General features: G+C 42.1%; 2 protein-coding genes across 2 annotated transcripts in view; one reads left to right on the forward strand and one right to left on the reverse strand.

Annotated features, from left to right (window-relative positions):
• Window positions 1-1,064: 1,064 nt before the first annotated feature.
• LOC112244893 (gamma-glutamylcyclotransferase-like) lies at window positions 1,065-2,758 on the reverse strand. The gene is made up of 3 exons (XM_024412758.2): window positions 2,591-2,758; window positions 2,358-2,503; window positions 1,065-2,026 (listed from the first exon to the last, which is right to left on the reverse strand). The coding sequence occupies exons 1-3, from the start codon at window positions 2,708-2,710 to the stop codon at window positions 1,753-1,755; spliced, it is 540 nt and encodes a 179-aa protein (XP_024268526.1). The 5' UTR covers window positions 2,711-2,758; the 3' UTR covers window positions 1,065-1,752.
• A 2,861-nt stretch (window positions 2,759-5,619) lies between these two features.
• The window catches only part of LOC112227891 (sodium- and chloride-dependent transporter XTRP3-like), a 32,224-nt gene continuing 25,814 nt past the window's right edge, over window positions 5,620-12,029 (forward strand). The window contains exon 1 of the mRNA XM_042309936.1: window positions 5,620-5,884. The gene's annotated coding sequence lies outside the window, so the exon portion shown is untranslated. The remainder of the gene's footprint in view (window positions 5,885-12,029) is intronic.

Genomic DNA, 12,029 nt, shown 5'->3' on the forward strand with positions numbered 1-12,029 from the left:
ACGAAAGCCACTCCTCTATAAAAGGCACATGACAGCTCGATTGGACTTTGCCAAAGGGTTACCTAAAGGACTCTCAGACCATGAAAAACAAGATTCTCTGGTCTGATGAAACCAATATTGAACTCATTGGCCTGAATGCAAACGTCATTTCTAGAGGAAACCTGGCACCATCCGTACGGTGAAGCATGGTGGTGGCAGCATCATGCTGTAACATAACGAAATGTGGGAATAGTGAAGTGGTCTGAATACTTTCCGAATGTATATATTTTCTATGACCTTGTGTGTTGAGGAACTTGACCTGAAGACCTGAAGGCTTGTCTTCTAAATTCTATGTTCATTATGACTTGAGTATGTTGTCTTTCCTGTGTTGTATAATGCCTTGGGTGTGATAAAAACACTTTATTCTTTTATTCAAATAATCAGTTATTATTGTGATCCCCAGGACCTACCTGGACCAGGCCATGCAGCCTGCCTTCTGGGACCATCTGTTGACCAAACTGGTCCCTCCTGAACCACACCCTGGCCAGTGACCAGATTCAGTACTTCACTATTTTAAAAAGGGTTCTAAAAGGGGTCTTTGTTGGGTGAAAAGGTTCTACCTGGAACCATAAAGGGTTCTCCTACAGGGATGAGCCAAATAACTATTTAAGGTTTAAGAAAGCATCTATTTTGTGTACATGTCTAGACAGTGGTATTCTGCTTCCAATGAACTTTGTATGAACTGTGTTGATACAACGACCAACCGTTATCAACAGCAGAGGTAGACAAAGACCTTCAATCACATACAAGTAAACAGACTTCCATTGTTCAAAATATGTTTTCAAGGAAACACATTCTCATCTAACAATGAAGTTTATGGATTTGCATACAAAGGGGGAGGGGAAGAAGAAGAAGTGATCTTGAATGTAGCCTGGTCCCATATCTTTCTGTGCTGTCTTGACAACGTGGTCATGTCACTGACCCGTACGATTTGGAAAGACACCACAAACAGATCTGAGACCAGGCTATCTTGAATGAGGCTGATTTAAATGCCTTTGTACACTCTATACAGATCAACACAGAACATCCAGGGAGGTTTTATTGTCTGCCAAAGTAGTACAAATACACATGATCTTATTCTACATTTAATCCCTATACAGTCTGAGGGATGCTCAGTGTCATCATCATCATCATTATTAGTCAGTAAATAACTATTCCTGAAGAGAATTTATAGATGTAATGTTGAGGGTTTCTTTAACCAGTGAGTTCGTGAACACAGTTCTCTCTCTAGGCAGGTTTGAGTTCCTAGAGAAAAATATATGCTGTCTCTTACTTGCTTTCAAACCAAGGTGCATGAACAGTGGAGCAAACTGGAGATGAGAAGATATTCAGCAACTCTTGGTAGGACAATGGAAGATGTTGAAGCAAACTTATATTGTCCTACCAGGAGTTGAGTTCCTAAACATGGCAGTTTGTTCCAGGTGTTGTTAAGCGTCAGATCGGTGGTTGGCTCTCTCTTTGTCTCTTTTCATAATCCGCTCCAGCTCAGCCATGACAGGCAGTGGGCCCTCATACTTGTTGGTCTAGATGGCCTTCAGCTTCTCCTTTGACAATATAGACTGTATTGTTTTATTACAATTCATTTGAAAAAACGTTTGTTGGTAAATACCTTTTCAGAGACAACTTTCTGCGTTTCTATTCATTGTCCCACTGTTTATCCATGGAGAGCACCAGTTTCATTAACAATGTTCCTCTCTACACTTTGTAAGGTATCTAACGTCTTACAGAGTTCAGTGTCAAGTCCATGTTCTTAAATGTATTTTGAATAAAAGAGATATAACTAGATTGAGAAATTAAGACAGTGTGTGATAGAGAGAGAGGGGGGGGGGAAGAGTGTAAAAGGAGTTGTGTCTCCTTGAGGTACTGTGGCGATGGTGGAGCGTAAACACAGCTGTTCATGATGTAGGTGCGACAGATGAGCTCTTGGCCCTGAGTCTTCACATTCACCTCCACAGGGCTGTAGGCCCTTAGTCTCACGTTCTCCTGGCTGCACACACACACACACACACAAATATGAATACACCCAACCACACAACTTTAGAACTGGTTAGAACTAGACCACATCAACCACAATGAAGAAGCACTCAGAATGACACAACAGACCCAGTATTTTTTTAAATATTTTTTAAAACTAGACAAGTCAGTTACGAACAAATTATTATTTACAATGATGGCCTACACCGACCAAACCCTGGACGACGCTGGGCCAATAGTGCGCCGCCCTATGGGACTCCCAATCATGGCCGGTTGTGAAACCGGATACAGTAGACACAGTATGTGCCAACTAGGATTAGGTGAACTAGATTAAGGTATTTTACCTGTCTAGAGACTTGAGGTCGGCCACGTTCATCCTCCATACCACTCCCCACATCTCGTCCCCTGGGCTGTTCTCGATGGTCGCCACACCCCCATGCCAGCGGTCACTGGCCAGACCCTTGTAGTTTCCAAATATCAGCTTGTAGTCCTAGAGAGAAGGAGAGATAGAGAGGGTCAGGTTAAGGTCAGGTGTCCTCCCAGGTCCTCCTTATAGTCAGGTCAGGTTGGGTCGTACCTTGAGCCTGGCCACACAGTGGATGGAAGCGGAGGGGTTCTTGAGCTGGAACCTTCCCTTCAGTAGGTTGCTGCCGTAGGCAAAGTACAGGAAGGTGTGGATTTCTATGTTGTCATCCATGCTGACAGAGAGGAGGAGCAGGAGGGGGAAGGGCAGGGTGAGGTGGAGGAGGAGTCGAGGGAAGACAAGGAGGTGGAGGAGAGAATAGAGAGAAACCACAGTCAGCAAGAGTGCTTGGAGCAGAGACGCAAGGAGAGGTCAAGGAGAGATCAAGGAGAGGCGCTATTGTGACAGAGATTAAACTCTGCTTCCCCCTCTTTTATACCAGCCCTCTCTGCACTCACTGACTCCCCATTCTCATGCTAATCCAACAGGCCTGGCCTGTGCTGTACCCACCACTGCCACACAATACACACAGCCTGCTGGTTGCTGAGCCTTATAGCCTGAGCTGGCTGAGCTCACAGTCACACCAGCATGTCATTCACAGTGTGCTGCAACAAGCCTGCATAGCACTGTCATGTGGGCAGAGAAGTTAGTGATGTGTTGCAGCTGATGCTTTGACAAATAGGCCAATCCATCACTCATGTTTGCTTGCGTGCACACAGATTTATTTTTCCACTGCCGATGGTAATCAGGCAAACCTCAATTATGTACAAAGAAATATCATTAGAACTTTGCTTTGAAATTATGTCATTGGCACTGACTGGTGCAGTGGAGGGTAAATGCAGTTTACACACCATTTTTATTTTGTGCCAAGCTTTACCAATCTTTTGGAGAAAAATGCATTGAAAGTATAGGAAGCATTACTGGTCACGGGAATGGAAGGCTAAACATGGCTGGTCCATCAAGGTCCAGTAGGTAACTTTGTGTGCGATCTGACCAAATTCACATAGAAAAGTGAGTTATAGATTGGTAATTCCTATTGAAAGCAAGTCTGATGCATGGTATATCTGTTCTGTGTGCTATTTCTATGCTTCCCATCTTTAAGTTTAGCTTTTGCGTCGTTTTACTTTTGGTTTTGTACACCAGCTTCAAACAGCTTAATATACACTATTTTGGGTTATTAAAAATATATTGGAAACAGCAAAGTTCGTACAGTGATGCAGGTCTAGATTTTGTACACTTGAAATTGTGTCATCCCGAAATGTATCTGCAATGTTCTAATTTATTTTGTTGCCACTCTAGCAATACCTCTCCATCCATTCTACAGGTAACTGCCAAACACTTGAGTAAATGAGGGATACAAAGTATATTAAATGCATGGAGTGCTTCCACACAGGAAGTTTCAGAAGCTTACAGAATCTATACCAAGGTGCATTGAAGCTGTTCTGACGGCTCCTGGTGGCCCAACACTGTATTAAGACACTTTATGTTGGCATTTCCTTTATTTTGGCAGTTACCTGTAGCAATATGTTACAATGACAATGGAACAGCTGGATAGGGGAAATGGCTTGAGTTTCACAAACGGGAATATAACATTGCAGATGTACACATGAAATTGTGTCAAACATCTAAAGACCTGTATTTGGGCTCACGAGTGGCACAGTGGTCTAAGGGACTGCATCTCAGTGTAAGAGGCATCACTACAGTCCGTGGTTCAAATCCAGGCTGTATTGTATCCTGCGGTGATTGGGAGTCCCAGAGGGTGATGAATAATTGGCCCAGGGTAGGCAGTCATTTTAAATACAAATTTGTTCTTAACTTGCCTAGTTAAAAAAAATAAAAAAATAAACTGAGATGTTTGCCATTTCTAAAAGGACATACGTGGACATTTTTGGTGCCTTTGTTCATGTTTTTTTCTAGGCCCCCATACTACTCAATGAGGATCATGAAGTGATTTGCTATTTGGAGTAAGTTTCTCAAAAACATGAAATCACAAAAAAAGGTGGCTGGACCATTCTATAACATTCCATTTACATCAGAAATAAAGATCTGGTTGTAAAAATAGATATTCGTCCTTTAACAGTGATCACCATGAAAACACAAGACTGATTGCTATGTTCAACAAGTCTATTATTCTTCCTGCTTTATCTAGCTCTATTTGTGATATTTTACCTTGCCTTGCTAGCTTGATAGGTAATCCATCTCAGATGACATGTCACGACCCGGTCTGAAGTCAGTCCCTCTCCTTGTTCAGGCGGAGTTCGGCGGGCGACGTCACCGGGCTTCTAGCCACCGCCGATCCACTTTTCATTTTCCATTTGTTCGGTCTTTGTCTTTCACACCTGGCATCACTCAACCAATTACTTGTTTATTATTTAACCCTTGTTTGTGAGTGATTATTCTTTGTACATCGGTCCGTTTTTGTGGGCTCGCTATGTGGCTTTGTATTTTTGTAATTTTGAGTAAGTACGTTGATTACTCATATCTGCTGTCCTCTACACCAGCTACACACAGGACCATTACATGACAACTGTTATGTGATAAAGATGCAGTCTGGGGTCGTAAGCACTTACAAATGTGTAACATATTGTCTGAATAATTGGAATTTATAATATATCTTAAAACACATTTTTTCAATTGGTTACATATATGAAATGATTTTATTGTATTTTTATTTTATTTAACCTTTATTTAACTAATGATGTAGTACACAATCGAGCACAATTGTTTCCGTGACTGTTTATGGCAGGTGAGCAATACTTTACAAACTTCTGGTTGAAATGATAAAAAACCTTTGGAGGATCACTTTAATTTACACAAACTGCATTTGAAGAGGCAAAGACGTTTCTGATGAACTGCATGCGCAACTTTTAATGACGTGGACAGAAAATTGGTCTAAATGGATGATGATAATGACCCCGTTGTACTCATTGCTTGAGCCCATATGGATTGCATAGACTAGCCAAAGATAATGGAATAATTTCTCTGAGCCAGCCTACTGGAATATTTTCACCGCACCCACTCAAAACAGCGTTTCGCTCACTGATGGAGGGGGAGAAAGAACTAACCAATAGGAAGCAAGCGCCCAGACTACGTCGTACTCTCGCATCCATCCGCGGAGTGGAAAAATCCATCACAAACAGGAGGACCACAACCTGTAATTGTCTGTCTGCGAAGTCTGAAACGGAGCATGTTTCATACATAAACTAAATGTGCTTGAAGGAGAACATTTGATTACATACTGGAGTTGATTAAAGTAGATTTTTTTGTTTAATTCAAATAATGTTGTGTGCGCAGAACGCCTGATTTCTTTGTGCGATAAAAAGGTAGAATTATTAATAAAACCTATACTTTGCTTGTTTATCATTCAAGCAGATAGGAAGACAACACTCCTGGCCAGCGTATACAAAGGTAATATCAATCAGGTTTTTATTGTGATTTATCATTTTTAAACTTGAAGAATGCTTCTGTAACATTCACATATTGATCAAGAGCATTGTTGATCAATAACAATGATATTTTACAGAACTGAGCCTCGAGGCTAGAATATCTTCCAATTGTGTGTCGCTGGTGTTCTTTGATTTATTGTAGCATGTGCAAGTGCATGTGAGGGACACATTGACAAGTGAGGGGGTACAATAAAATAAACGTAATGTTGGTTACATTGTGGTGGTGGGTGTTTTAAAGTGGCAACTATCAGTTATAGCTGCTTCATTTAGCCATTTGAATGCATTCACTTATTTCTACATTTCTCTCCTTGTTTTATTTATCACGGTTTGTACACAGTATCATTTTTCTTTTACTGTCTGTCTTTGTCGGTCTGCATTAATTAATTCATCTCACCCTTATTCCTTCCAACAACCTATTGATATATCCATTATATCCTGCATGGGTAAAGCTAGAGACATAAGCATGGACAGCCATGGATGATGTTGCCGGTTTTACTGGAGAACATTCTCGGTCTCATACTCAGGCCCAATCACGTTTGTCCTGAGTTGGTGTGAAGAGGGGTGAGAGAGAGCCCCAGTATGGAGCCAGGGAGTGGTCCAGGGTTGGGGGCTGGAGCCCCTTCCTCCATTCAGGTCCTCCAGCTCACAGGGGGGTACAACTTTTCACCAATGGAACTGTGGGATAGTGTGGTTTTGCAAAGTGACTCAATAGTTCTGCTAGACATGTTTGCAAGATTTGACTGGGGTCTGGATGGAATAGCTAGATACTTAAGGAAGAAAGCTGCTAAAGTTGTAGCTGGTAGGATATCCAAAGATCTTACACGATCCTTGGAAACATTACAGCAGGTTTTGTTTCCAAATGTCAAGTCCATCAATAAACAAGTATAGGTTTATAACTGACCAAGCCTGTTCTTTTTCTATCAGTTGTTAAATGTTTCAGACTTGTACAGAAAGTCACCCTTTGTCTGCCCTATCTGTTTATTCCTGTAGATGGCAGAGTTGCGTTTGAAATGGTCACATACAGTTGATACAGTATCACATCCACCGTTGGATTAGATCAAATCCCCAATAAAATGAACAAGGGAAAAATAACTCCTTGAAAAAAGATGCTGTTATGATTATAGAATTGTATTATTATTATGGAAATAAAACCTTCACCACAATCAGTCAAACTAGCTGAAAAACTCTTACTAACTTAAATCCCTGGTATAGAGCTTTGGACATGCTAAGCCTTAGTGGTGGCAGCCTCCTCATTGAAAAGCACTGTGTTTTCTGGTTGAGTTGAGCCATAAACTTTTCATTTCCATATAAAGAGTTCGGCCAGGTTTTTAAAACGGCTGCCATGTTAGCGCCCAAATAGAACTTAATTCTTGACATTTTGATGATGTAACAATACGAGAGCGCCTCTGACAATTCCCTATGAAATTACCTGCTTTAAACAAGCAAAACATAGCAGTGAATTTGACAGATGTTTTTATTGATTAGCATTCAATGTGTATCCAAGTCTGTACTGTGTTGTGCTGTCAACAAATTGCATATTTGCTTTCAATGGAAATCTTCATAGGTTTTGAAAACTATCAGAAATAAACAGCACAATGTGGAAGTGTCAAATGATCACTTAGCAACAGCTATGGAGGAGAAAGTGGCGCTGTCGGAATGTTCAGATATATGGCACTGGTATTTCCGTAGTCCAGTCTTTGCCTTGAAACATTGGTGAATGTGTCTGAACCCCATCCCAAACAAATAATGGAAACAAACAACAATATCTCAACACAAAGAGGGGAGCTGACATGGTTACCATGGCAAAAATCAGTTCCGGGTGTTTTGTCACCGAGCAGTAGTACACCCTCTGGCCAGACTTTCCCACGCGGGGCGAGCCAAGAGTCATGCTGCCCTGATGGTGTTCCAGACCAATACCATTAGCAGCAACACATGCGACTCAGGTACTATACTTGATCTTAGCCAAAAGGTTGATGCAGTGGTGTGTTGTGGTGTGACACTCGCAACAGCAATAAAATGTAAGCAATTATATTTCATTGTAAATAAACAAGTGTCAAATTGTGCATGAGGGAAAACAAACAATACACTCATTAAGTGTATGCAAATGCTCCCACCTGATGAACCCATCTTGTGACCCGCGTACAAGATTTAAGAGCAGACTGGGCACATTGCTTGGAGAGACAGAACAGCCGTATGTCAAAGACCCAGTGAGAGACAAAGACCCAGTGAGAGACAAAGACCCAGTGAGAGAACTGTTATGTAACGGCGTCTTAACTTTTCAGACAGTCTGTACCGCAACAGTCACTAATTGTCCATTGTTGCCAGGGCTATGGGCCAGCGAGGAGTTGGCTCTCGTTCCTGTAGTGTTCCTGTACTGAGCAGGCATGGGGTCTCTGTTCCTCGCAGCAGCCACAGCGATGCCGATGTCAGGACCTGTTAAAGCATTTACCGTCAGAACCCTAACCCAGACGGACTGTGCCTCACTGTGGTGGACGTTTTGTCCAGATCTTTCCGGTCAGATCTGACCCAATCCCAGGCAGCCTCCAGTCTCTGGCCTTTCTGCTTTTTATTTGGAAGGATGTGACCAGTTGAAAGCTCACCATGGTGCATACAGACCAGTTCTGGGTTACAGACAAGAGGATATGATGTTGACCTCCCACGAGCAGCTCTTGCTAAATTCCACATCTGTTGACAAAACATGTCCCCTCTCCCCCAACCCCTCTCCGATTATAAATATGCAGGCTGGGTTGCTTTCCTCTACTGCGTTCACTGTCCTTCAGACATTCTCCCTCCTCCCTCCACCCCAATGATCACGCCACACCAGTCCCGTGGGTGTCTTCCTTAACTGTCCAACTAGGACCATTATGAAATAATAAACACAGCTAATGCATCAGAGAGGGGGATGTCATCTGGGACAAATAGCAAAGCATTTGTGTTATGTCAGTGGGGAGCAATGGAAAACAGAATTCAGCTCAATTGTACAGCTGCACCCCTCACTGTGAACCCCACTCTGACCCCCGCCCTCCACCGACCCCCAACCCGCCCGTAACCAATCCTGCTGTTCCCTCATAAAGCTCCTCCAACATGGTCCCATGGCCTCCCTCCACGCGGCTCCAGTCCCAACTGGACAGCTCCGACCATAAACTCCTGTTGTGTCCCATTTAGGGCTGAGATGTGAGGTCTACACCTATTGCTGTTTGAGCAGAGCCCAGTCTCCCACCAAAAAGATGGCCACTGCCTCCTTAACTTCCCTGACAAACTATTCCACCAGCCTCATCTGGGCCGGATTCAACAACAGTTAAGTAGGATGTGCAGCAAGCAGCAAACCGCACGTGCACCCTTCAGGCGACCATTGCACAACCAGTCTAACCCCCATCTGAGACCCTGGTTTGAAGTGGATGAGTGGAAGGATTGTCACAGTAGGGATTGGGAAATATATGGTGATAATTGTGTTAGACTTGTTCATAAGCTGTTTGTTTCAATTTCAAGTTTGTCACGTGCACAAGTACAGTGAAATGTATTTTTGCAAGCTCTAAACCCATCATTATCAATGTAGTACTAAAAAATAACATTAAGTAGAACAAAAACACAGATAGATGTCATTCTGAAAGGTTCTCCCATCTCCACAGAGGAGTTCTAGAGCAGCCATCAAGTTCTTGGTCCTTGGTTCTTGGTACCTGACCAAGGCCCTTCTCCCCCAATTGCGCAGTTTGGCCGGGCGGTCAGTTCTAGGAAGTCTTGGTGTTTCCAAACTTCTTCAATTTAAGAATGATGGAGACCACTATGTTCTTGGGGACCTTCAATGCTGCAAACATTTTTTTGATAACAGATCTGTGCCTCGACACAATTCTGTCTCTGGGCTCTACGGACAATTCATTCAACCCCATGGCTTGCTTTTTGCTCTGACATGCATTGTCAACTGTGGGACCTTATATAGACAGGTGTCCAATCAATTGAATTTACCATAGGTAGACTCCAATGAAGTTGTAGAAACATCTCAAGGATGACCAATGGGAACAGGAGGCACCTGAGCTCAATTTCAAGTCTCATAACAAAGAGTCTGAATACTTATGTAAGTAAAGTATTTCTGTTTTTTATTTTGTATACATTTGTAAAAATGTCAAAAAATCTGTTTTCACTTTGTCATTATGGGGCATTGTGTGTAGATTGCTGAGGGATTTTAATTTTTTATATCCATTTTAGAATAAGGCTGTAATTTAACAAAATGTGGAAAAAGTCAAGGGGTCTGAATACTTTCCGAAGGCACCATATGTATAGGGTTAAAGTGACTAGGCATCAGGATGTACAATAAACAGAGTAGCAGCAGCGTATATAAAGACTATATGTGGGGGTGTGTCCGTGTGTGTAGAGTCAGTATAAATGTGTGTACCTGTTGTGTGTATTGGAGTGTCAATGTGAGTGACTGTGTGAGTGTGCATAGAGACAGTACAAAAAAAAATACAAGGGTCAACTCAGATAGTCCTAGTAGCTATTTAAAACCTCTTGCCGCTCCGATCCCTTTAGCAGGATCATTTTCGTCTACATCCGGTGAATTGCAGAGAGCCAAATTCAAATTAAATTACTAAAAATATTTAATTTTCATGAAATTACAAGTGCAATACACCAAAACACAGCTTAACTTGTTGTTAATCCAGCCGGCGTGTCAGATTTCAAAAATGATGAAAGCAAACCATGCGATTATGTGAGGACAGCTCTCAGCAGACAAAACATTACAAACAGCTAGTAGATTGGTCACGAAAGTCAGAAAAGCAATCAAATGAATCACTTACCTTTGATGATCTTCGTATGTTTGCACTCACGAGACTCCCAGTTACACAATAAATGTTTGTTTTGTTCGATAAAGATTATCTTTATATCCAAAAACCTCCATTTGGTTGGCGTGTTTTGTTCAGTAATCCACAGGCTCGTGCGGTCACGACGAAAGACGAAAATTCGACGAAAATTCCAAATGGTATCCGTAAAGTTCTTAGAAACATGTCAAACGTTTTTTAGAATCAATCCTCAGGTTGTTTTTACAATAAATAATAAATAATATTTCAACTGGACAGTAGCCTTTTCAATAGAAGAGAGAAAGAAAAGGTCTCGCCCCCGACGTGCGTGCATGCACAAATCTGACGACATCTGGCTATCCACTGACGAGATGTGAACATTCTCGCTCATTTTTCAGAATAAAAGCCTGAAACTATGTCTAAAGACTGTTCACAGCTTGTGGAAGCCATAGGGAAAGGAATCTGGTTGATATCCCTTTAAATGGAGGATAGGCTTGCAATGGAAAAGAGTAGTTTCAGGAAAACAGCCCTTCCTGGATGGATTTTCCTCAGGTTTTCGCCTACCATATCAGTTATGTTATACTCACAGACAATATTTTGACAGTTTTGGAAACTTTAGAGTGTTTTCTATCCTAATATGCCAGTAATATGCATATTCTAGCTTCTGGGTCTGATAAATAGGCCTGAGAAATAGGCAGTTTACTTTGGGCACGTTTTTCATCCAAACATCAAAATTCTGCCCCCTAGCCTAAAGAGCTATTTAACAGTCTTATAGCTTGGGGATAGAAGTATTTTAGGGGCCTATTGTCACACCCTGATCTGTTTCACCTGTCTTTGGGATTGTCTCCACCCACCTCCAAGTGTCAGCTGTTTTCCTCATTAGTCCCTGGGTACTTATTCCTGTGTTCCCTGCTTGTCTGTTGCAGGTTCGTCAAGTCAACCTGGGTGTTATTCCGTTCGCCCGCTTTTTCCTTCGCTCTGTTTTTGCTAGTCCTCCCGTTTGTGACCCTTGCCTGTCTGGACTCTGAACCCACCTGCATCAGTGGATGCATGGTGGCAAGTTGAGAGGGGGTTTCAGGGAAATCTGCAGATAGACACAAGGCCAGCGAGGACATACCCCTGGAGGACATTGTCTCCGTTTTCCTTTCTTTTGGTTCTATCTTTCATCCTTTATTTGTACTGTATCGTCACTGTGTGTATATTCACACATTTGTTTCGCTGTCTCTCATCTCTCACGGTTCTTTTTTTCCTTTGCTTTTTCATTTAAATGCAAAAAACTGTAATGGAAATCTCCCTTTTTAGGTAGAATAATGTGCA

The sequence above is a fragment of the Oncorhynchus tshawytscha genome, linkage group LG03 (assembly GCF_018296145.1).
Source record: "Oncorhynchus tshawytscha isolate Ot180627B linkage group LG03, Otsh_v2.0, whole genome shotgun sequence".
Lineage (NCBI taxonomy): Eukaryota > Metazoa > Chordata > Actinopteri > Salmoniformes > Salmonidae > Oncorhynchus > Oncorhynchus tshawytscha.

Excerpts from the sequence above, each read along its gene's own strand:
- LOC112244893 (XM_024412758.2), bottom strand. The coding sequence starts at position 2,710 with ATGGATGACAACATAGAAATCCACACCTTCCTGTACTTTGCCTACGGC. Across the intron at positions 2,504-2,590 it reads ACTGTGTGGCCAGGCTCAAG|GACTACAAGCTGATATTTGG; the intron begins GTACGACCCAAC and ends CCTTCTCTCTAG. Across the intron at positions 2,027-2,357 it reads GACCTCAAGTCTCTAGACAG|CCAGGAGAACGTGAGACTAA; the intron begins GTAAAATACCTT and ends GTGTGTGTGCAG.